The sequence below is a fragment of the Heteronotia binoei genome, chromosome 19 (genome assembly GCF_032191835.1).
Source record: "Heteronotia binoei isolate CCM8104 ecotype False Entrance Well chromosome 19, APGP_CSIRO_Hbin_v1, whole genome shotgun sequence".
Taxonomy (NCBI): Eukaryota; Metazoa; Chordata; class Lepidosauria; order Squamata; family Gekkonidae; genus Heteronotia; species Heteronotia binoei.
Genome location: NC_083241.1, coordinates 30,720,560 through 30,745,434, shown reverse-complemented (window position 1 = coordinate 30,745,434; position 24,875 = coordinate 30,720,560). Strand labels below are relative to the sequence as shown.

The window sequence follows — 24,875 nt, the reverse complement described above, 5'->3', positions numbered from 1 at the left end:
ATTGCTGGGCACCCCTGAACTCCAGAAAACGCCATCATGACTGCTGCAAAAAGGGAGGAAAGCTTTGTGCAAACACACTTTGTGTCTTGGTTGTGCTTGTTTTATTTATAATGATGAAGAATACTGGATCCAAGTATTATCAATATATTTTTATTATCATTTCTTGGAAAAAAGACACAAATAGACCAGCTGATTAATACCCAATAAGGTTTTCACAATGCACCTTGGGTAAACTCATAATAAGGATACCGATACATGCAAAACAACTCCTTTTTAAAACCGTCGTTCTGTCGCTCCCTAAATCCTGATCTTTTTATATCTCCATCGAATCACTGCCGGGAGGGTGAGCTGGTGGAATCCTCTGTGAGTCCCTCTCTGAAGTTCCCCAGGCATCGGCAGGTGGAATGTGTAGGGCTACGCAGGTTGTTCACGCTCCTAGGGGAAACCTGCCCGGAACCGCCATGTGCCAGCGAAGCCGTAAGACACGTCCCAGCTAATTCCATTCCCTCGGCCGAGGAAAGGGCCGAGGCTGTTGTGAAGCAGCGAAGTCAATCCCATCCCCACTGGATTCCATCCTGGATGGAAGACTTTCCAGGATCTTCCAGCCAGGTCTGGAGCAGCAGAGAATGAGAAACCAAGATCAAGAACGAGGAGGAAACCATTATAGCTGGAGGAGTTCCAGGGCGAGTGGCAAAACCAAAAGAAGACCAAAAGCTGGTTTGCATGCATGGTTGTGTGATCCTCTTGCAGACTGATGCTTCCAGTCTTGTGTAGTGGTTAAGTGCATGGACTTTTATCTGGGAGAACTGGGTTTCATTCCCCACTCCTCCACTTGCAGCTGCTGGAATGGCCTTGGGGCAGCCATAGCTTTCGTAGGAGTGGTCCTTGAAAGGGCAGCTGCTGTGAGAGCTCTCTCAGCCCCACTTTCCTCACAGGGTGTCTGTTGTGTGTGTGTGTGGGAAGGTAAAGGAGATTGTGACAGCTCTGAGACTCTGAGATTCAGAGTATAGGGTGGGATATAAATCCAGTATCTTCTTCTTCTTCTTCTTCCCAGCCATTCATGTCATCTGTCTCCACTGGGGAGCCTTGTGTTGAACCTGACTTTAAATGATCTCCAAAGGACAACCCGCAAAGCCTCATACATATATGCCCATCATCCACCAATGCTACAGTCAACATCTGATATGTATGGGTGAACCAGCTTGGAATGAATACCTTACAGGATTGGGACAAGGGAAAGGGTTGCACTCCATAACCCTTCGAGATGCCATCCATCTCTGGAATTACAGCCCCTCCAGTCTGAGAATTGATCTCTTCCTGCCTTTAACATACCACAGCATTAACCAGCTCTCCAAATTGGCTACAGCATGCAAAATGCAGTTCCTCCTGCAAAGTCATAGCAAAGGATAGAACGTTTATAAAACATCCAACATTTTTGGTCCAGTTGTTTTGGCCACTGACCACGTCAAGTTTGTGCAACCAAACGCAGTCCAGGGAGCCCCCAAAACGTTCCGTTCTTGCCTGATGCTCAAATTGCCACCCGAAAGCCCAGACGCATCTCCGTTCCAGGTCTGCCTCTGGAAGTCACTGCTCTGCTGCAAGACAACTGGAAGATCGAGTGACAACCGGGTAGAGCAAGGTCATGTGCTCTGCTCCCTGGATGGGCAGCTTGTGGCTGGCGTAGTGGTGGATGATCTCAGGGACGTTGTCAAAGGGGGGGCTATGCTGCCCCAGGATGAACTTGTTATCTTCTGTTGGCAAGAGTTTCATGTGCAGGAAGCCCTGGCTGCTCCTACATCAAGGGGGGGGGGGGGAGAGGGAAACGGACTGTCAGTTCAGTAAGTGGCTCCTCTCTTAGTTCTTTCAAAACGTTCCATCTCCAAACATTCCATCCTTCTCCTCAAACATTCCATTCATCTCCCCAACATTCCATCCATCTCCCCAACATTCCATCCATCTCCCCAACATTCCATCCATCGCTCAAGCTCTTTCCCGATATTGCATCCATCTCTCAAGCATGCATCAGGGGTTGCGGTGAAACAGTCTCCTGAGAGGCTAAATCATGCTACTCTAGAGCAATGCTTTAGAAATGAAGTAGAACTGGACACTCATTTGAGTTATGATTTCTAAAACCTGAATTAAACACACTAGGTTCTGAAATGTTAATTGGAGAAATATTAAATCACAAACCTAAATATTATTCTAAAAAACGTAAAGACAAATGTTGAGCAACTTTCCTAATTTTAGGCAACTGCCTGCCTACCTCCCTGCAAAAAGACCTCTATAGTCAACATCATTCATGAGAGCCAACATGGTGTAGTGATTAGAGTAGTGGATGAATATCTCAGAGGCCCAGGTTTGAATCCTCACTCTGCCCCAGAAGGTTGTTGGGTGACACTGGACTGGTCAGTCTCTCTCGACCCAACTTACTTCACAGGGCTGTTGTGAGGGTCAAATATAAAGGGGGGGCGGGGTATGGTGAGCTACTCTGTCTCCCCACTGGGGAGAAAAGTGAAGTATACATAATAAAATAAACTAGCAATATATATTGAGGTGTACAACAACAAAAAAAGGTATTTTTTCAGATCTGGATATATATTGGAATAAAAAAATATCAGTATTCCCTGTTTCTCAAGTCCCAAATACCAGTACAGTATTCAGGATCCAGGGTTTTGAAGGGGGGGAGGTCTGAAATTTTTCGGCTCCACTATTCCCTAAGGGGAATCTTTCAGGGGAGGCGGGGTGGGGGGAGGGTTGTCTTGAAAGGTACTGGTCATGAAACTGCAAGGGAGCTACCGGTACCTGTCCTTTCAGTAACCCCCAAGTTTCAAGTCAATTGTACCAAAGGGTCAAATTCTATGGGCCCCTAAACAAAGTGTTCCAGCTGTCCCCCCATTTTTTCCTATGGAGAAAAAATGAAACAAAAATGTAAAATCCAGGAATCTCCCCCCACAGAAAAGCTGTTGCAAGCTATTACTAGGCCCAACCAATGTAAAAAAAACAACAACAACCAAGAATCAAAACCTATATGAAACCCAAGAATTTGAACTCATTTGATTACCCAAGAATCTGAAACTATGTAAAACACAAGAATCTTGACCTACGTAAACCATGAGAATCTTAATGTAACATACAAGACTACAAATACACTGACACAAATCAATTCCAGCAAAAAAGAACTTTAAAAGCAACAACAAAAACACAGCTGACAGAATGATACCTAAAGTAACCAGGGAAGCCACAAAAGACACACAAAAAATGGCGGGAACAGCCCTGGGAACCAGTAAAAGCCAGCGCCCGATATTCCCAGTTACTCCCAACTATATCTGAGATTTTGGGGGTCCAATTTTTTGGTATCCTGAAAAATCCCTGATATACCTGGGAGACCCAAGTGAAAATACCAATGACATATTTTTAAATAGATATATATGTATTCGACTCATTTATATTCAAGCTAAGCAAGGTCAGTTCTGGTTAGTAGTACTTGGATGGGAGACCCCCAGGGAAGTCCAGAGTCACTACGCAGAGGCAGGCAATGGCAAGCCACCTCTGAACCATATCTTGCCATGAAACCCCTACAGGGTCACCATATTGGCGACCTGACAGAACTCCCCACCACAATACATGTCAGGACAAAAAGATCAATTTCTGCCCAACACAAAGCAAAGCGGGGGAGGAAACTATTTTTTCCTGAAGTCTTTCGAGCTGTACAAATATTCCGCTTTGGTATCTGATGAAGGGACCTTTGGCTCTCGAAAGCTTGCATTCTAAAAATCTTGTTGGTTTCAAAGGTGGGCTCAAATTAAGCCCCTGTACAGACCAACACACCTGCCCTCTGAAAATGTTCCCAACTCCCGTAATTGTTGGATACCGTAACTGTGTGTGGAAAAGGATTTGGGAAGGAAAGGGTTAAGAGAATACTTCTACACGGGTACCCTTGGCAGTTGGTCCCACCCTCTAACTAGTTAGATGTTGAGCCACTTTGGCCCTTGCTTACCTTCGGCTGCATCTTATACGGGACCAGGACTTTTTTTGTAGCAGGAACTCCTTTGCATATTAGCCAATCCTCCAAGAGCTTACGGGGCTCTTATTACAGCTCTTGGAGGATTGGCCACATCAGGGGGGTGCAGCCTAATATGCAAAGGAGTTCCTGCTACAAAAAAAAGCCATGTATGGGACCTCTTTTCTTCTTCTCTCTCTTACTTGGGCCTGGAGCTGTAGCAAGTTAATCTTTTTGAAGCTAATCTGTTCCCAATAAGTTAAATGAACCTACATGAATATGTCATGTAAAATGTGCATCTATTTTTGTATATAAAATTTCTTTCTCTTGTTACTACTGGAGTCAGGTCATCTTTGTAATTTGTTTGAACAGCATTTTCCCCCTTAACCAGGAAATGTGGAGTGTCGGGGATACTGCATAAAGCTTCTGTACTTCCAAGTCAAATTATTATTATTTTTTACATTTAACCCAACAATGAACCTATGAACGTATGAAGCTGCCTTCTACTGAATCAGACCCTCGGTCCATCAAAGTCAGTACTGTCTACACAGACTGGCAGCGGATCTCCACGGTCTCCAGCAGAGGTTTTTCATGCCTATTTGCCTGGACCCTTTTTAGTTGGAGATGCCGGGGATTGAACCTGGGACCTTCTGCTTACCAAGCAGTTGCTCTACCGCTGAGCCACAATCCCTCCCCTTAAAGATCATATGAACATATGAAGCTACCTTATTCTGAATCAGACCCATGATCCATCAAAGTCAGTCTTGTCTACTCAGACTGGCAGCGGCTCTCCAGGGTCTCAAGCTGAGGTTTTTCATGCCTATTTGTCTAGACCCTTTTTGGTTGGAGATGCCAGAGATTGAACCTGGGACCTTCTGTTTACCAAGGAGATGCTCTACCACTGAGCCACCGTCCCTCCCAAATAATCACCCCTGGCCAACCGGCCTGTCCCCCTCCGAAACGCCACCCTAGAAAGTCATCTCGATTTCAGGAAATGAGAAATCCAGAGCAGAGGGGCAAAGCAAGACCCCACTTTGCAGTACCCAAAAGGCCTCTGATCCTCACAATAGCCCCCAAACCGTTCACCACAGGCCGAGACCAGCCTGTCCCCAGCAGGCCCTTCACTCACTTGAGGGAGAGGGAGAAGGCGTTGTGGATGCTCTCGCTGTCCCGCACCAGGTAGCTGGCTTCCCGGCACAGCCGCAGCAGCCCCTCTGCATCCACCCGGCTCAGGGTCCCATGATACCACCTGTTGAGGGGGGAGGCAAGCGTTCAGTCAGGCCTCTGCAAGGCCGCTTCGGGAGCCTCTGGCTGGAGAAGCGGGATACAAATTCAATACCAAAAAAGAAATGGGGGAAAAAAAGAAACAAATAAATACAGAGCCAGAGGCCTGTGCGGCTCAGGCCTAAGGGCTCCGGTCAAATACATCTGACCACTGATGTCCCGAGGAATCGCTGGTCTCTGCTGGCAACCACATGAATGGTGGTCCCCCTCAAGGGCTTTTTTGCCCTTGCATATTAAGCCACACACACCCCGATGTAGCCAATCCTCCAAGACCTTACAGGGCTCTTAGTACAGGGCCTACTGTAAACTCTTGGGGGATTGGAGAGGTGTGGCCTAATATGCAAAGGAGTTCCTGCTACAAAAAAAAGCCCTGGTGGTCCCCTTCAAGGGCTTCTGACTGGACCAGGTGCCACCTTGGGCGATCTGACCAGTTTCTACCCTAGATGACACCACCACCACACGGCCTGAACTTCTGCCAAAAAGTTGGCAGGGATCCCCCAACACAGTGCTGGTGGGTGCCACAGGACTCACTGACCCCTTTCCTGAAGCCCAGCAAACATTTTTAGAAACTGGGTGCAGCTTCTACCCAGCAGAGCGTCTGATTGGCCCCTGGTGGTATGATTGGCTGGGCAGATTTCTTTTTTTTTTTTTGAAGTTGCTTCGGCAGAAGCTGCTACCACAGCACAAAGGTCTGAAGGTAAGTGAAGATAATAAGGGCATATTCAGTTTTAAAAGGCATCTCGTTAAAACTGATTCTACCTGAAAGTCAAAGAGTTACTATTGGAACTGTCCATGATCTTATTCCCTGAAATGTTATGGGAGACTCCGCCTCCTGTGGCAGCCATTTTGTAGCTGCCACCCTGTGTCACAGCTCCAAAGGTGCCCGCAGGTTCGGAAAGGTTGTGGATCCCTTGCATTATGGGGCGTATCCAACCACATATTCCCACCAATGGAGCAGCATTGCCGCTAGAGAAAGAGGAGCCAGTGATTTCTGCCAATCCCTTCTTCCCCAGATAAGGCAGAGTCGTTCTTTGCATTCGATATTGGTCCCAAAAGTCAACTGAACCCCAGGGGGGGAAAACTGGGGGAGGGCTCAGTGGGATGCAGGAAAATGGGGGAAGCAGGAAGTCCTGCTTTATAAAGCCTGCAGTTGGTTGGATACACCCCAATGATTCTCATTAGAAAGGGGTGGCCAAACTGTGGCTTGGGAGCCACATGTGGCTCTTTACACATATTGTGTGGCTCTCCAAGCCCTCATCACCCTTGGAGAAGGCATTTCTCTGTTTAAATCATTTCTCTGAGCCAAGCCAGCTGGTGACTTGGAGAATATGTTTAAAGTTAAAGTTGCTTTCTTTCCACCTTCCCCCTCCTCCCTTTCCTCATCTTCCCCTCCTCCCTCTCCCCATCTATCTTCCTTCCTTCCTATCTTCCTTCTTTCCTTCTGCTGATGTTCATGTCTTGTGGCTCTCAAATGTCTAGAATTTATTATTTTCCTTTTCTTTTCTTAAATTTTTAAAATAAACGTTTATTACTGATGAGAAACAATACATACATATATCAGACAATAAGGAGTTTGGTACTATAGTACTAAAATAGGATAGTAGCATGTAAACAATTTTCATTTGAAACACAAACAGCCAAGTATTCCTGCCCTGCCCAAGAAAAATATTGTTTCAAAGATCAATCCAGGGAGATTATAAACTACCGTAAGACTTTCAACTTAATAAATCGCACTGATGACTTCCAAATGAGAAGAATATTGATTCGTGGAGGCCAGGTAATCTAAATATGGGAGCCACACCCTTAAAAAGGAAGATTCATAGAATTCAGAGCTTTGTTGCTTAGCTGAATCTGTTATCTTGTCTTGTTACCTTTCCTGGAGTTTAATATGCCAGTTCAAAACAGATAGGCACTTAAGAGATTTCCATTCGGATGCAATTTCTAATCTCACAGCGGCACAAAAAAATTCTAGTAACTCAAAGTTATAAACGTTTGGTATCTGAAATGACCACAAATTCAAAACCATGTTCTCAAAATAGCATTCATTCTTGTGGCTCGCATGCTAAGCAAATTTGGCCACCCCTGTCCTTAGGTTTCTGTTTCTGTGGTTCCCTCTTTGCTTGCGAAGGCCCAGAGAGCATGCAGAGTTCTTGTTTGTGAGGCACTGCTACAGAAGTCCACTAGGATAACAATAATAATAATAAAGTGTTCATGCCATTGCAGCTGAGCTTGTTTTCCTACTAGCAGAAGAGGTCCTTCCAAATGTGGAAACTTTGGAGTACACGTTCTGGTGGCTTAGGTCAGGCCGTGAATGGTATCAATGGTGGGATGTATTGAGGGTTTCCTGAGGACCACATGACTTATTTTGCAATGGAGACAACCACTGTACCCAGCAGGCAAACAGGACTTGAAAACCAGCCTCCCTCTGCCCCACCGGCAAGCTACTCACGCCTGGCTCTCCAGCGGCAAAGTGGGGTTGACCCGTTCGCCAAAAGTCAACCCGGGTTCCACGCTCAGCCAGCACAAGCTGTTCCCCTTCTCTGCGCCAGACAGCGATTCACTCTTCACCACCCCCTTGCCTGAGGGCAAAAACATACAGCCATGCATTATCGGAAAGGCAAGCAAAGGTGGTCGTGATGGCAACTGATGGCACATCTGGAGTAAGCGATGGCAAATGTAGGGCAAGCAAGGGTCATGCAGAATAACAGGATGACAGACAGGGGGAGAAAGGCAAGGAATGTGATACCCTGCTTTATGATGACTAGAAAAGGCATCAGGCAGGGCCAGAGAGGACGAGTTTATGATGAGAGAATCAGGGGGGAAACCCTACATTTCATAGCGTTCAAGGCAACATACCAGGAGCATTCTGAATGAAGGACTTATTTACACTAAGTCTTATTAGTATTTTTATAACTCAGAGTGAGGATATAAGAATATGCTCTTTGTCATTTATGCATACTTCTGCCTCAAGTCTTTTCTCCTATATTTTGTTACCAGTTTGTTTGCATCTTTGAAGCCGTTTCCCGCATCAGACAGAAAAAAACCGAGGCAAGGACATTAATGGGGACTGTTTCTAACTGCAGTGGGGCCAGCTGCTACAAAAGAAACATGTTCCAAAAAGCTACCCAGCCAATCAAATCTTCAACACTCAACCAGAAGCCTTGCTGGATAAAAGCCCTTCCTGGCCTTGCCCCCCTCCCATAAGCACTTGGCGAGTGCCAGAAAAGGTGTTGGTGGGCACCGGGTTGGGGAACCCTGGTCTGGCGAAACCACCTTTAACGTGGCCACATTTTGAGCCTCGGTACGCTTGACGGGAAAGTAGCCACTTAAGTCTCGCTATCAACTGTTTCTACGCTCCTGACATCAGCCATGGAATTTTATTGCAAGTAGATACAGTCCTGACCAATGTTCCCTCTAAGCTGCAGAGTCTTGGGAAAAAAATTCCACTTTGTGAGCTACTTTGAGAGCCAGTTTGATGTGCTGGTTAAGTGCGCGGACTCTTATCTGGGAGAACCAGGTTTGATTGCCCACTCCTCCACTTGCACCTGCTGGCATGGCCTTGGGTCAGCCATAGCTTTCGTAGGAGTTGTCCTTGAAAGGGCAGCTGCTGCAAGAGCTCTCTCAGCCCCACCTACCTCACAGGGTGTGTGCGGTGAGGAAGGTAAAGGAGATTGTGACCGCTCTGAGACTCTTGAGATTCAAAGTACAGGGCGGGATATAAATCTAACATCATCATCTTCTTCTACTGGCATGAAAGTTGTGAGCGACTGCATCAATTAGTGTGCTCTGGGGTCATCCTTCCTGAGCTAAGACAAAAATGTGTGAGCTGGAGGCTAAAAATCTGTGAGCTAGCTCACCCTAACGCAGCTTAGAGAGAACACTGGTCATAACTCTCTGTCACAGCTAAGCTATGCTTCTAACAAATAAAGACGGATCAATTTCTAAATTTAAAGCAGGAACTGTCTGGATCTTTCCATCCATGGCACAGACGCCACGACTGCAGAGTCCTAAGCCTTCTGGTTGTATTATATATTGGTTGCACACAGGGCCTTTTTTTGTAGCAGGAACTCCTTTGTGTATTAGGCCACACCCCCTTGATGTAGCCAATCCTCCAAGAGCTTACAAGGTGCTTATTACAGGGCCTACTGTAAGCTCTTGGAGGACTGGCTACATCAGGGGTGTGGCCTAATATGCAAAGGAGTTCCTGCTGCAAAAAAAAAAGAGCCCTGGTTGTATATATAATTTTCACTTTATGTGTGTGCATGTGCCTGGAAGTCATGGCTGTCTTCTGGTGGTCCCTACTTGGATGTTCAGAGAGGTGGCTTGTTATTGCCTGCCTCTGCCTCCCAGCCCTGGTATTCCTTGGAGGTCTCCCATCCAAGTACTTGCCAGAGTCGCCCCTGCTTAGCTTCCAAGAGTTGATGAGCTCAGGCTTGCCTGGCCTATCCAGGTCAGGGCCGGTTATATTATATCTGAATGCTGGCAACATCCTGTTCCAAATTCTGGAGATACCCACCGCTGATGTCCAAGGGAGTGGACTGAGCCACGGAGTCCGGAAAGCTGGAGCAGGCGTTCTGGAGGCTCAGTGGGCTCTCTTCAGGCAGGCATCTGGCACCAACGCTCTGAAGGATCGGCGGTCCCTCTGCGTCCAGGTGATTCGCCATGTTATCGAGCTGTCCAACGGGGGGCGGCCACGGAAGCTCCTTGATCCCCTCGATCTCGACTGGACAAGCCATTTTGGAGAGAAAAGAAAGAACACTGTAGTGAGGCAGCCTGGAGACTTGCCTAGCTGACAGTACGCTTGCTGAGCGCGGCCACGCTCTGAGTAGGCTGAGCAAAGCCACCAAGTAATACACCGTCTTTCATTTTGCAAAAATATATTATAAGGATTGTGTACAACACATAATAAACAATACAATAATGAGAGAGATCGGCGGTGCTAGGGCCTGTTAAAGCAACAGAAACCCCAAGGGGCCAAAAAAACCCTGTCCCCAAATGAACAGATGCAAGTCCAAACTTGGAAACAGTCCAACTGAAATTCATAAGGGGGGTGCTCCTGAGGAGTGTAGCTTCAACGCAGCCACTTTCTTAAAGAGACATCTCTCTAGATTTTGATGATGTTTAAATTCTTTCTTCAGTTTAACGCCTCAAGCACTCTCCCAACAGAACAGGGCAGTGATTCTCAGCATGCAAAGCCCGCAAGCCGAGTGATCTGCAGTACAGTGGAAGGCTTTGTATATTAGGCCACACACCCCTGATGTAGCCAATCCTCCAAGAGTTTACGGGGCTCTTAGTACAGGGCCTACTGTAAGCTCTTGGAGGACTGGATGCATCTGGCGGGTGTGGCCTAATGTGCAAAGGAGTTCATGCTACAAAAAAGGTTATTTCGGAACCCAATTCTACATTCTCTACTCACAGCATTAAGCTTCTCATTTCAGTGTGAACATCGGACTCTTTGCTTAATGCTATTTTTTGCCCCCTTGGCGTTTCTGTTGCTTTAAAAGGCCCTAGCACCGCCGGCCTCTATTATTATTGTATTGTTATTATGTGTTGCACACAATCCTTATAATATATCTTTGCAAACTGAAAGACGGTGTATTACTTGGTGGCTTTGGTCAGTCTACTAATTACACCAAGTGCCCTTCAGGCAGCACACTCTGAGTAGGGGCAGACAGCCTTGGGGAGTCACGGCCGCCATACACAGATGGTGCTTCGTCGCCTGTCCTCTGGCCGACAAAACGGGGCAGAGTGATTCTCGGCATGCAAAGCCCGCAAGCTAAGTGATCTGCCGTGCAGTGGAAGGAATAAGCAGGACTCGACGCCTGTTTATTCGGGTTGACTAACGGCAAGAAAAGGGAGGCTGCAACCAAGGAATCAGAAAGAGGCAGAGACTGGGAAGGGGAACCATGAAAGGTGTAAATAAGATCCTTACATGCAAGGATGTGTTGCTGGTGCCTGAGATCAAGATAATGATTATCTTGATCTCAGGCACCAGCGACACATCCTTGCGTGTAAGGATCTTATTTACCATACTACAGTATTCAAAATTACTATGTACAGCTGTGCAAAGTTGCACGGTAAAGTAGGATGACAAAGAATGAGGTGCTGGAGGGGAGTTTTGCAGATACTGCGGGCCACCAAAAAAGACAAATCAGTGGGTTCTAGATCAAATCAAGCCTGAATTCTCCCCTAGAGGCTAAAATGACTAAACTGAGGCTATTGTACTCTGGTGACATTCTGAGAAGACAAGAGTCACAGACAATGCTCCCTCTAAGCTGTGGAGTTTTGTGAGCAAAAATTCCACTTGGTGAGGTAGTGGCATTAAATTTGTGAGCGACTGCATACATTAGCTTGCTCTGGGGCCATTTTTCCTGAGCGAAGACAAAAATGTGTGAGCCAGAGGCTGAAAAGCTAGCTCACACTAACTCAGAGAGCCAGTTTGGTGTAGTGGTTAAGTTTGCAGACTCTTATCTGGGAGAACCGCGTTTGATTCCCCACTCCTCCACTTGCGCCTGCTGGAATGGCCTTGGAATGGCTCTAGCAGAGGTTGTCCTTGAAAGGGCAGCTGCTGTAAGAGCTCTCTCAGCCTCACCCACCTCACAGGGTGTTTGTTGTGAGGGAGGAAGATAAAGGAAATTGTGAGCCGCTCTGAGACTCTGAGATTCGGAGTGGAGGGCGGGATATAAATCCAATATCATCTTCTTCTTCTTAGAGGGAACCCTGGTTCACAGGATAAGACAAGCATGCAAGGGAAAATGGAAGGTGGCAGGAAAAGAGGAAGACTCAACAGGAGATGGATTGGTTCCATCCAGGGATGGAATTCTAGCAGGAACTCCTTTGCATATTAGGCCACACACCTCTGATATAGCCAGTCCTCCAAGAGCTTACAAGGCTCTTTTTTTAGATGTCTTGGAGGATTGGCTACATCAGGGGTGCGTGGTCTAATATGCAAAGGCGCTCCTGCTAGAATCCCACCCTGGTCAAGGAAGACTGAGCAAGGCTGTTACCAAGAAGCCATTCTGGAGGATATTCATTCATAGGATCATCGTAAGTTGAAAGCAACTTAACAGCGCTTAACATACAGGGAGCACAACAGGGAGAGCAGACTTTTAGATTTTTATTTCCCATTTGAAGTTTTTTATTACTTTGATCAATGGTGGGGTGAGGGGGAAGTATAAAAACAAACTGTCTTTTAATATCACATTTCTATAAAACATCTGGGGAGGGACGGTGGCTCTGTGGTAGAGCATCTGCTTGGGAAGCAGAAAGTCCCAGGTTCAATCCCTGGCATCTCCAAAAAAGGGTCCAGGCAAATAGGTGTGAAAAACCTCAGCTTGAGACCCTGGAGAGCCGCTGCCAGTCTGAGAAGACAATATTGACTTTGATGGACCAAAGGTCTGATTCAGTATAAGGCAGCTTCATATGTTCATCTCATCAAACCATCATATCTTAACATATATTACCATTATGAAAAATGATCTAAAACAACATACAAAGATGTCCCATAGTAATATATAAGTAACTGAAAGGCCTAGATACACAAATATTCTGGACTAAGTTCATCACCTTATTTTTCCACTTATTCTGGTTGTTTCAATAAATGTAAAAATGACCAAATCCGTTAACCTGAATCTGTATAAGATGTTTGACAGATAGTACATGGCCCCTAATAAACGAGCTAAAATTTATTCTAATGTATCTAAGTAAGTGCTGGAAGTGTAAATGTCAAAATGGGAACATTTTGTCATGTATGGTGGTTACGTGATGTAGTAAAAAAATATTGGTATATGGTTCATGAAACGATACGAAAAATTCTAAAATGACAATTCCATTTATACCAGAATCATTTTGTATTGAATATCTTTTCAGCGGAGTTTCCCAAAGAAGTAAGATACTTATTGATTCATATTGTGAGGTCAGCCAGAATATTACTTGCAAGATTCTGGAAACACAACGAAATACCAAAAAAAAAAAAAAAGAGAGAGAGAGAGAGACCTTGGTTGAAGAACTACTTGAGACAGCTGAGATGGATATCCTTTCATTGTTGATGAGACATGGCAGAAAATTAGAAGCAATTAGTGCATGGTCTCCACTGTATGAATGGTTGGATATACAAATGTAACACTTAACGCTTAAAAGCAGACGTTTAGATTTAAGGTGCTTTTTTGTTTAGAATAATGTAAGCCACTTTGAGTCCCAGTCCTGGAGATCAAGGGAAAAGAAGGAGGTAAGTACTTTAAATCAATCAGACAGACCTGCGAATACTCTGGAGATCCGGTCCTTTTTCCACTCCCAAGGCTGGTCGTATTCCTCGGGGGGCCGTTCGTCATCCTCAGGCAGCCAGGAGTAGCGAAAGGGGATGTCCGGCAGGTGCTCCCTCTTGGCTTCCGTGTCGCTCTCGCAGCCTTCATATGGAGTGTCGTACAAGTGCAAGGGTTTGGCGACAATGGAGCCGTCCTCGGAACTGCCCTTCTGAACTTCTGGGAGCAGAGAAGGAAAGAGGCCACGTGATATCCCTTCCCTTTTCCAGAGCACAGTTCTGGAGAGCCAGTTTGGTGTAGTGGTTAAGTGTGCGGACTCTTATCTGGGAGAACTGGGTTTGATTCCCCACTCCTCCACTTGCACCTGCTAGCATGGCCTTGGGTCAGCCATAGCCCTGGCAGAGGTTGTCCTTGAAAGGGCAGCTGCTGTGAGAGCCCTCTCCAGCCCCACCCACCTCACAGGGTGTCTGTTGTGGGGGAGAAAAAGAAGAAGAAGATATTGGATTTCTATCCCGCCCTCCACTCCGAAGAGTCTCAGAGCGGCTCACAACCTCCTTTACCTTCCTCCCCCACAACAAACACCCTGTGAGGTGGGTGGGGCTGGAGAGGGCTCTCACAGCAGCTGCCCTTTCAAGGACAACCTCTGCCAGAGCTATGGCTGACCCAAGGCCATTCCAGCAGGTGCAAGTGGAGGAGTGGGGAATCAAACCCGGTTCTCCCAGATAAGAGTCCGCACACTTAACCACTACACCAAACTGGGAGGAAGGTAAAGGAGATTGTGAGCCGCTCTGAGACTCTTCGAAGTGGAGGGCGGGATATAAATCCAATATCTTCTTCTTCTGGAATTTCATGCAACCAATCGGAAACAAATTCCAACCCAGCTTCTCGTAGCAATGCTCAAACTCCAGACCCTGCCATGGGGCTGGCCCCAAACCAGACAACAAGAACTGGGCCCCAGATTCCAACTTTTACCCACGTTTTAGTAAACATTAGAGAATCTGCACAAGATATACACACCCCCAAAGCTGTCTGTTGGGCTTTGAATAAGCACCTTCAGTTCCTGCAAACCAGCAGCAGGAACCAGTGTTCCCTCTAAGCTGAGTTAGTGTGAGCTAGCTCACAGATTTTTAGCCTCCGGCTCACACATTTTTGTCTTAGCTCAGGGGAAATGGCCCCAGAGCACAATAATTCATGCAGTAGAACTCACAACTTTAATGCCAGTAGCTCACGAAGTAGAAGTTTTGCTCACGAGACTCTGCAGCTTAGAGGGAACAATGGCAGGAACTCCTTTGCATATTAGGCCACACACCCCTGATGCAACCAATCCTCCTGGTACTTACAGTAAGCCCTGTACTAAGAGCCCTGTACGCTCTTGGAGGATTGGCTACATCAAGGGGAGTGGCCTAATATGCTACCAAAAAAGCCCTGGAGAACATGATCTATCTACCACAAGCATTCCCTTAACAGCAGGTTACAGAACACAGAAGGCTGCATCCCTGATTCCATTCCACACTTCAAAGACTGTCTGATCATAGTTAAGAAGTCAATACCGCCTATACTGGACTGAAATAGCGCTATAGAATGGTTTTAAAGTTGATATGTAAATTATGGTTTTATATGTTTTACTGGATTGTTTTTATAATGTTGTAAGCCGCCCTGAGTCCGCTTGCGGAGAGGGCGGGATATAAATAAAAAGTAATAATAATAATAATAAAAAAGACTTAAATTCCAACCAGCACTTATTCCAGATTCCTGGATCAAAGCAGAAAATGGGGTATTTACATACCTGCCAGCAATTTCTGAGCTTCGTACGGTTCCATGTAGCCCTCGTTCTTCACCCTTTCCGGCTCCCTGGCTGCCGCTTCTTTGGTATCAAACGGATCCGCGTAGTCCTCCAGAGCCACCATCTGAAAGCAAGGAGATGACCCCAATGGTTAGAAAAGGAGGACTTCAGGTCAGTGACAAGCTTTCCCGTCATTCTGAGGGGCTTCAGAACAGACTGCCACACTACATGCAAAGAAGCTCTGTAGGCATGGGAAGAAAGAGACCAGATTGAGGGAGTCACCAGGACCCTTTCAGTGCTGTCCTAAGAAGACTAATACCTTTCTAATCCCAGCAAAGTCAATGGGCTTAGAAGGACATCAACTCCACTTAGGATGGCGATGTTACCAAATGACATCTGTGGCCTATTTATTTATAATATTTATGAGTGGCAGAGGGATCCATCCATCAATATTTTTACAAAAGTTCAGACAAAACAAAACATCTCTTCAATAAAAGCTGCTTTCAAAGGGAGACTCCATTGTGATACTGCTGTATCAGTCTTCATTAACTAGTTTAATAGTTCCAGCCAGGGCTTTAAACAGAGACGACTCCTTTCTTGCCCCTACATGGATGCTCCGTGAATTCAGCCTGACCTGGAAGACAGTATTATCCAGGGCTTTTCTTTCCGGAAAAAAGCCCAGCAGGAACTCATTTGCATATGAGCCACACCTCCTGACATCACCATTGTTTCACACATGGCTTTTCTGTAGAAAAAGCTCAGCAGATACTCATTTGCATCTTAGGCCACACCCCTGATGCCAAGGCAGACGGAACTGTATTCTTGTGAATTTCTGCTCAAAAAAAGCCCTGGTATTATAACCACTTTTGTTATGAATGAGCACTGTGTTTATATTGCCCACTCTGGGCACCGTATTTACATTACCTACTTTCGAGTTTTGCCCAGAAATACATGGAAGAGCAAGATTTGAGTCTAGCAGCACTTTAAGGACAAGAAGAAGAAGATATTGAATTATATCCTGCCCTATACTCTGAGTGTCAGAGTGGTCACAATCTCCTTTACCTTCCCCTCCCCCCCGCCCTACAACAGACACTCTGTGAGGTGGGCGGTGCTGAGGGAGCTCTTACAGCAGCTGCCCTTTCAAGGACAACTCCTGTGAGAGCTCTGGCTGACCCAAGGCCATTCCAGCAGCTCCAAGTGGAGGAGTGGGGAATCAAACCCGGTTCTCCTAGATAAGAATCTGCACACTCAGAGGTGGAATTCTAGCAGGAGCTCCTTTGCATATTAGTCCACATACCCCTGATGTAACCAATCCTCCAAGAGCTTACAAGGCTCTTTTTTGCAAGCTCTTGGGAGGATTGGCTACATCAGGAGTGTCTGGCCTAATATGCAAGGGAGTTCCTGCTAGAATTCCACCCCTGCGCACACTTAACCACTACACCAAACTGACAAGATTTTCAGGTTGTAAGATTTTGAGAGTGGTCTCCCATCCATGCACTGATTAAGACCAACCCCGCTAAGCTTCTGAGATCCAGTGAGATCAGAGAAGCCTGGGCTATCCAGGTCTGGGCCAACACGTATTACAGAAAGAGAAAACCATGCAAGAAGAAACAGTATAAGTAAGTTAACGCAAAAATCCAAATTATAAGAACTAGAAGAGAATGCAGTAAAAAATCAGCTTTGTTTCCTTTTTAAAAAAGAAGGCCTCCAGAGTTCAGTTTTATACCTTTTGTGGAATGAAAAGACTGAGGGAGCCCTCCCTGACCTTAATGCGCAGGCCGTTCCACCAGGTGGGAGACACAGCACAGAACACTCAGGTAAGAGCAGCTGCCAGGTTGCTAGGGGATACCTTTAGAACGCTTCGTTCAGATGACCGGCAGCACAAGCAGAATATTGGGAGATAAGGTCCTTTACATTTGTGGGTCTCAGTCTACAAAGGGCATAGAAGAATATAAGAAAAGCCACGCTGGATCAAGCCAGCAGCCCATCCAGTCAAACACTCCGTATCACACAGTGGCCAAAAACCAGGTGCCATCAGGAGATCCCCCAGCGGCACCTGGAATTAAGCCTGGGAATTTAACCAGTAACCAATGGGGTGACTGCAGATTAGGTGGAATACGCTTACTTTGGTCCAGTTCCCACTAGCAGTGGCATTCTGTATTTTTCGAAGTTTGCAAGCAGTCTTCAAGGGCATACCCGCGTAAAGCACATGACAGTAGTCAAGCCTCAGGGTTACAAAGGTTATACAAAGACATTTGCAGGTGTGCGGGTGGCAATACAGGGAATTCAGAACCGCTGAAAGAAAGGAAGTCTCACCGACTAGAGATGAAAGCGAAATGGAAAGAAAGAGTTTACAAGCAGGGATGTCAAACTCATTTGTTATGAGGGCCGGATCTGATATAAATGAGACCTTATTGGTTGGGTCGGCCCAACCTTATTGTCAGGTTGGGCCGGGCCATGTCAGGCCAGGCCATGTGTATGCCTATTTAAGATTAGGTAGCAGAGATGTAAACTTTATAAAGGACAAAGACAAATTAAAGATTTTTTTTTAATTAAAACATGCTTAAAACATTAGCATTCGTTAGTCTTAAAGGTGCTTTCTTTGACTTTCTCCCATGGGATCCAGGGAACTGGGCAAAGGAAGCTCTGGCCCTTTTCCTTCCCCAGGGGACCAGGAGAGGGAGGAGCTTCAGTCAATAGAAGAAAGAGAGACTTGGCTCAGTAGCTCTGCTGTGCGATTGAGAGAGCCTGGAAAAACAAGCTGTGCCTTCCCCCCTAAGGGAGGAGCCTCAGCCAATGGAGAAAACAGAGGTTTTGCTCTGTAGCTCCTGTGCAATTGAGCAAGCCTTGCAAAGTGAGGTGTTATGCCGAAGGAAACAAGAGAGGGAGAAGGAAGCAGATGACAGACAGCTGCTTCCAGGCCTGATAGGAGCCCTCCGGGGGCCTGATTCGGCCCCCGGACTGCATGTTTCGCACCCCTGGCTTACAGGGTCTTTTTACAGCACAGAACTCAAACTTGCACCACACGCCCCCAAACACTGATCAATCCACCTCCTCCTTCCTCTGTCATCAGACCTACTAAACCAGATTAAAAATTCACACCACCCACAAGCAAGAGTGTGAAGAAGCCACTTCTCTGCTGTTCTTTGCTCTCCCACACTGCAAGAACAAATGGGGGGGAAGGCAATTAAAGGATACTAATTTCCATTAAAGACTTGAGAACTGCACACACACGCACACACAAACCCAGTTTGTTGAGCAGTTACCTCAAGGGGTGTACATGCAACGCCAGGATTGTCCACTGGGAATTAGGACACAAGAAGATGTGTAAAGCAGGGGGGAAGGAACGTTGGTGCAGGTACAAGATTGTGCTTGGGCCATGAACTGGAGAGAACACACATGGGCTCAAAGCTGATGGCCATGCAATTTTAAGAAGATCCGCTCAGAATATAACTTAAGACTTCTCAATGGGGTTTACTCCCAGGGAAAGGATTTTAGGGCTGCTTGTGAGGGGCCCTAAGCAAACCACTCCTTTCCAGTTTTGGCTCCCGACACTGCGATCTCTGAACTGAATCTACCTTACAAGGTTGTTGTGACAGTATCTCCTCCAGAAAGCACTGTGAACACACAAAAGTGATGCCTATTGTTATTTTATTCCGTGGTCGATCCAGGTGGGCAGCCGTGTTGGTTCGAAGCAGGAGAACGACGTTTGAATTCTCTCTAAGACCAACGAAATGTTATTCAAGGTATAAACGTTTGTGTGCAAGCACACTTCTTCAGAGAGTGAAACAGAATGACCTCAGCTATTACATATAACAGACGAGGTTAGTTGCCAGGACGGGCCAATTAGAGTCAAGACAGAGACAAAAATGGAAATTACAGTCTACACATATAGGTGGAAGATGAGCAGTAAATTATAAAGCCCACGGGTGGCCAAACTTGCTTAACGTGAGAGCCACACAGAATAAACATCAGATGTCTGAGAGTCATAAGACATTAATGTCAGATGTTGGAAGGGAGGGAGGAAGGAAGATGGGAGAGGGAAGAGGGAGGGAGAGGTGGAAGGAAAGCAACGTTGTTTAAATACATGCTCCAAGCTGGCTTGGTTAGCTTGGAGGAGTGATTTAAAGAGACAAATGCCTTACCCAAGCTGGCCAATGGGGTGGCGGGGGCTTTGAGAGCCACATGCGGCTCCTGAGCCGCAGTTTGGCCACCCCTGATATAGCATAATAAAGATGCTTAACAAATTCAGGGGTCAAATAGGAACAATAAGCTTAATTTATATGGTTTGGGTTCAGTTGGTGGTGGGGGGAGACAAAGAAAAGGAAATAAATATGTCAATATTGGAGACTGATGTATCCTTCAGTGTGGAAAGCACAATCCTTAGACAGGATTACTCAAAAGTAAGCACCTCCTTTCATTGCTTAGGATATCACTTTGTTGATCTCAAAGGTGCCAGGGAACTCAACCGTTAGGACATCAGCCTTAGCTTACCTATAGGCAAGCTCCCGGTTCAAAGACACAAATTCACCGGGGAAACAACGTACTTTCTCAGGGCCCCACACCTCCACCTGCGCAATAGGGGAAAGTCATCCGACCCGCCTACCTTACAAGGTTGTTGTGACCCACACAAAGCATTCTTGAGCAGACAAAACCCTGTCATTTTTGAGCAGACAAAGATCACCGGGTGGAAGATCGCGCTGCGCAATCCCGGAGGCACGTTTACTCCAAAGTAAACTGCCTCGAGCGTTGGCTCCCTTCCAGGAAAGCCCCCCCCCCCCAAAAAGCAGCGCACCCTCCCGGAAGCCACGCAATCCCCCTGGGGAACAATGGCGCTGCTGACTCCCGAGGAGTCCTAGAGGAGGGCTGAGTGTAGAGCAGGGGTGGCCAAACTTGCTTAACATAAAAGCCACGTTAAATAAAGGTCAGATGTTTGAGAGCCGCAAGACCGGGAGGGAGGGAGCAAAGAAAGCTTATAGATGGCGAGAGAGGGAAAGAAAGCCACTTTAAATGTATTCTCCAAGCCACCAGATGTCTTGGCTTGAAACACATTCTCCAATGGGGCATTGGGGGCTTCATAGGTGCGGAAAAGCCATACGTGGCTCCCAAACTGCCCTATTGGAGAATGCATTCCAAGCCGAGCCAGCTGGCGGCTCGGAGAATGCATTTCAAGTGGCTCTCTTTCCCTCTTCCCTCTCTCCCCATCGGTTTGCTTTCTTCCCTCCCTCCCGTTTCTTGTGGCTCTCAAGCATCTGGCCTTTCTTTTCTGTGGCTGCCGAGCCGCAGTTTGGCCCGGCCGTAGGGGATTCCCCCCCCCTCCCCGCCCCAAGGCCCCATTGTTTGCTTCGGGGCCGAGCAGACCTTGTTCTCGTGCGGGCGCTCCGTCTCGCCAGCGGCTTCCACGCGGATGAGGCGGCGGCGGGGCGAGGGGGCGCCGGTGCTGCCGGCGGGGGTGGGCGGGCGGGGGGCGGCGTAGGGGTCCTCGAAGTCGCGCTCCCGCTGCAGCCGGTAGGCGGCCAGGAGGTCGGGCTGCTCGGCGCCGCCGGGCGTGTAGTCGGGCTGCGGAGGCGCCGGCTTGGCGCTGCTGCCGCCGCCGCCGCCGCGGAAGAGCAGGCGGTCGCGGAGCCAGCGGGCCATGGCGGCGCGCCTTCCCCCGCCACCGCAGCCGGCCTCTTCCCGCAGCCACCGCCACGCCGCCCGGCTGCTGCTGCTGCTGCGCCCGCTCGCCTGCTGGGTGGCTGGGCCGGCCGGCGCGGCGGAGTCCCTGTGCCCGCCCATCGCTCCCTGCCCTGCCCTGCCCTCCCCGGCTGCCTTCTGCGCCGCCGGCCCGCCCGGCACCCCCAGCTCTCCTCGCTCTGCTGCGGCCCTTTGGGAGGAAAAGAGGTGGTGGAGCTCATCCAGGGATTGTGAAGGATGCCGCTGCGCCTACTAGTCAATGGGCAAGGAGGTGCAACGCTCAGAAAGGTTCAGCGGCTCCGCTCCTGGGAGCTCCCGCTGAATCCCAGGCCTGCTTCCACGCCCCCGCGCCAGCAGCAGCCCCCGGGTTCCGTGTGCGCGCCTCGCCCATTGGGCAAGGGTCCCCCAAGCACGTGTGAACGGGGCTCCCATTGGGCAGCCGCCCCTCCCCCCTTTAACGGAAAACCACACTCGCGAAGCGCCTACCTCTGGCAGCCTTGCCTGCCTCTCTCTCCCCGCGTTGGGGAAATAGCCCCATTGCAAGGGGGGGGCGTGCCTCTCCCATTGGGGAATATCCCAGTACATGTGTGCATGTTTCTCACATTGGGGCAAGAGTCCCCATTGCGCTGTGCGTGCCTTTTCCATTGCACAAACATCTCCATTGCATGTGTGTGTATGCTTGTTGCATTTTGTTTGCTTCTGTCATCAGGCAATAGCTCACATTATGTATGTGCATGCCGTTTCCCTTGTACAAACACCTCCATTACACGTGTGTGTGTGCCTATTGCATCAATGCCCTTCATTGCAGTCTTGCATGCAGGGCTGGATTACATAGGCCAAGTAGGCACCCGCCTATGGGCCCCCATGCTTTTAGATGCCCCAGGCTGGCTCACCCCCCATTCCCCCGCCCCCTGCTTGCTGCCCTCCCAGCCTCCATGCATTAGGACTGGAGATAATTTGCAAGGGGAGCCCCCAAGATTTCAATTGCCTAAGGGCCTCTACAGGGTTTAATCCGGCACTGCTTGCATGCCTCTCCCCCCTTGGGAAAATAGCCCCATTTCAGGCATGCGTGCCTCTCCCATTGGGGAATAGTCAGTGCATATGGGCATGTTTCTCCCATTGGGCAAGAGTCCCCATTGCGCATGTGCATGCCTCTTCCATTGCACAAACATCTCCATTGCATATGTGTGTCTGCTTGTTGCATTTTGTTTGCTTCTGTCATCAGGCAATAGCTCACATTATGTATGTGCATGCCGTTTCCCTTGTACAAACACCTCCATTGCATAAACACCCCCGTATGATTGGTTCATTGGCTCCAGCTGGAAACCGTATTATGTAAATTATTTTGTCACCTACACTGCCATCAGGTTTTAACTTTTATAGCTTTTAATTATCTGATTTTGTTGTAATCTGCCCTGAGCCCGTTCACAGGGTAGGGTGGAATATAAATCTAATAAATATAAATACCTAAATAAATTACACACTTGCAGAAGAACACAACAGTAGCCCTGCTGGATCAGATCAATGATCCATCCATCTAGTCCAGCCTCCTGTCTCCCAGTGACCAACCAGTTCCTCTGGAAGGCCAACAACAGGGCATAGAGGCCAAGACCTCATACGAACATCAGAAGAGCCCTGCTGGATCACAGCAGTGGTCCATCTAGTCCAGCATCCTGTCTCATGCAGGGGCCAGCCAGTTCCCCTGGAGGGCCAACAACAGGGCAGAGAGGCTGAGGCCTTCATAAGAACACCAGAAGAGCCCTGCTGGATCAGACCAGGGGTCCACCTAGTCCAGCACCCTGTCTCACAGTGGCCAATCTGTTCCTTTGGAAGGCCAATTACAAGGCATAGAGGCCTTCCCCTGAGGTTGCCTCCTAGATGCCAGCCTCCAGGTGGAACCTGGGGATCCCCTGGAATTACAGTTTCTCTCCAGATGACCATGATAATTTCTCCTGGATGCTTTGGAGGGTGGGCTCTGTTGTATTACACCCAATGAGGTCTCTGTCCTCCCCAGGCTCCACCCCCAAATCTCCAGTAGCTTCCCAACTTAGATATGGCAACCCTACACCCCCATTCTCCACCAGTGATAGTGGTGGGGGGAACGTGGCAATTTAGTGCCTCTGAACATGAAGGGTCCCCTCAGTCACCATGGCTAGTAGCCACTGATACACTCACCCTCTGTGAAGCTATCTAATCCCCTTTGAAAGCAGTTTAATCCTGTCACTGTGGCCATCACTACATCCTCTGGCAGAGAATCCCACATTTTAGTCACTCTCGGCATCAAGTAGCGCCTCTCCCCCTGTGCAAACACCCCCATTGCAGGTGTGTGACTACTGCGTGAACACCTGCCTTGCATGTATTTGCATGGGCGCCACCACTCTCTTTTTGTGAAATCAGACTTCTCAGCCTTCATTTTCCGTCAGTCTTCATCACACAACCCCAAGGCGTGCCTTTGAAATCGGCCCAGTTTGACAGAGGGCTGAACAAGGACCTGGACTTCCTGATTTGTTGTCAGCAGTGACCTGCTTTATCAAAACCTAGGAGTCCTCCTTCATTACAGATGGCTGGTAGATGAATAGAGCCAGTGGGCTGCTCTCTTATGTCGGTCTTCGTGGCATCTGAATTTTATATAATTTCATTTCACCCGGTGATTCCTGTATAGCCTAGCCCCTTGACTCTGTGATTTCACTGCAACTGTTATTTCTGCTATGCAAAACATGATCTGCCTAGTAGGGAATCACTGGCTGCATATGGCACAGGACACCAAAAGCAGAGTAAAACTGAAATAAAAAATAATGTGGAACAGCAGAAATGGGGGGGGGGAGAGAGAGAGTTTATTAAATGTTTTCATCAAATGGGCTACTACCAGCACACACCCAGGCCCTTGGGGAGAAACTATTAATTACTAAAATTTAAAACCTTATTTATTTTGTTACATCATTTATAGTTTGCCTTTCGCACTGGGGGTCAAGGTGGATAACAGAGTGTGAGCCGATTAAATCCACAGGATCGGGACATCCAAATAAGCAATGCAAAACGGCTTGTATTATCATTCCTGTGTGTACTTGCCAGATCTGGTGATGTGGTTTAATTGAAAGATCGTGGTATAGAAAATATGGCTCTTTTTACAACTTGGGCAGAATGATGGGTTGGCTGCCACTGATTTTCCTTATTAAATAATCCTTTTCAGAATGAAGCTTTAGCCGATTACGGTACTGGAGAAGGGTCTATGGAAAGCCTAATTTCTTAGAATTCTTTTGAGCTAAGAAAAAAAAATTGAACCCACTCCTGCCGTGACTCGGATTCAAACCGAGGTTGCTGCGGCCACAACGCAGAGTACTAACCACTATACGATCACGGCGCGCTACTGGAGTTCTGGAAAAAACAGCTGGCAGGCTTTCTGTTCAAGATTACTACATTTGACGTCACTACAATTCTAGCAAGGATTGGCTGCATAATCGTCCTTTGTTCCTCCTTTTGTAGCTCTATCCTTTCTGCGCATGCGGTGTACCACTGTCAATTTCCAGACGCGCTTGCGCCCTGTGACATTCTTGTTCCCTTGAGAGGTGTGGAGTCATTGCGCACGCGCTGATCTTTGGCTTCGCTCGTTCGATTCGAAACAGCGGGAGGAAATATTTAAAAAGTAACACGAGGCGCAACATGCCAAAAGTAAAAAAAAAAAAATGGTTCACATAAAGTTGAACTGAGACTGGAGCGAAGAACAGAAAGAATTTCCGGTAAAAATTAAAGGCCTCCATAGTTTGTAGGAGAAAAGGGACGCCATTCTATCCCTTGGAAACTCTGTGGTTTACCCCCCCCCCTCCCCTTTGTCTCAGACCTGTTGGCATTCTTATTAGTTTACACCGGAAGT

The 24,875-nt window shown here is 47.7% G+C and overlaps 1 protein-coding gene across 3 annotated transcripts; it reads right to left on the bottom strand.

Annotated features, from left to right (window-relative positions):
• Positions 1–1,537: 1,537 nt before the first annotated feature.
• On the bottom strand, positions 1,538–15,497 carry LOC132587628 (SH2 domain-containing adapter protein F-like). 3 transcript variants are annotated; one of them, XM_060259940.1, is made up of 6 exons: positions 15,332–15,473; positions 13,540–13,764; positions 9,801–10,007; positions 7,734–7,863; positions 5,130–5,249; positions 1,538–1,792 (listed from the first exon to the last, which is right to left on the bottom strand). In XM_060259940.1, the coding sequence occupies exons 1-6, from the start codon at positions 15,450–15,452 to the stop codon at positions 1,585–1,587; spliced, it is 1,011 nt and encodes a 336-aa protein (XP_060115923.1). In that variant the 5' UTR covers positions 15,453–15,473; the 3' UTR covers positions 1,538–1,584. The 3 variants fall into 3 exon arrangements, 2 of the variants coding, with proteins under 2 accessions (XP_060115923.1, XP_060115924.1); XM_060259941.1 differs by having other exon boundaries at positions 13,540–13,761; XR_009556462.1 differs by having other exon boundaries at positions 1,615–1,792; positions 5,130–5,311; positions 15,332–15,497.
• Between the last annotated feature and the right edge of the window lie 9,378 nt (positions 15,498–24,875).

Bases quoted from the DNA above. Each gene is read 5' to 3' on its own strand.
- LOC132587628 (XM_060259940.1), bottom strand. From the start codon at position 15,452: ATGGTGGCTCTGGAGGACTACGCGGATCCGTTTGATACCAAAGAAGCG. The intron at 10,008-13,539 runs GTCTGTCTGATT...TGGCTTGTCCAG, and splicing joins GATCTCCAGAGTATTCGCAG to TCGAGATCGAGGGGATCAAG. The intron at 1,793-5,129 runs GTGAGTGAAGGG...CCCTTGATGTAG, and splicing joins GCCTTCTCCCTCTCCCTCAA to GAGCAGCCAGGGCTTCCTGC.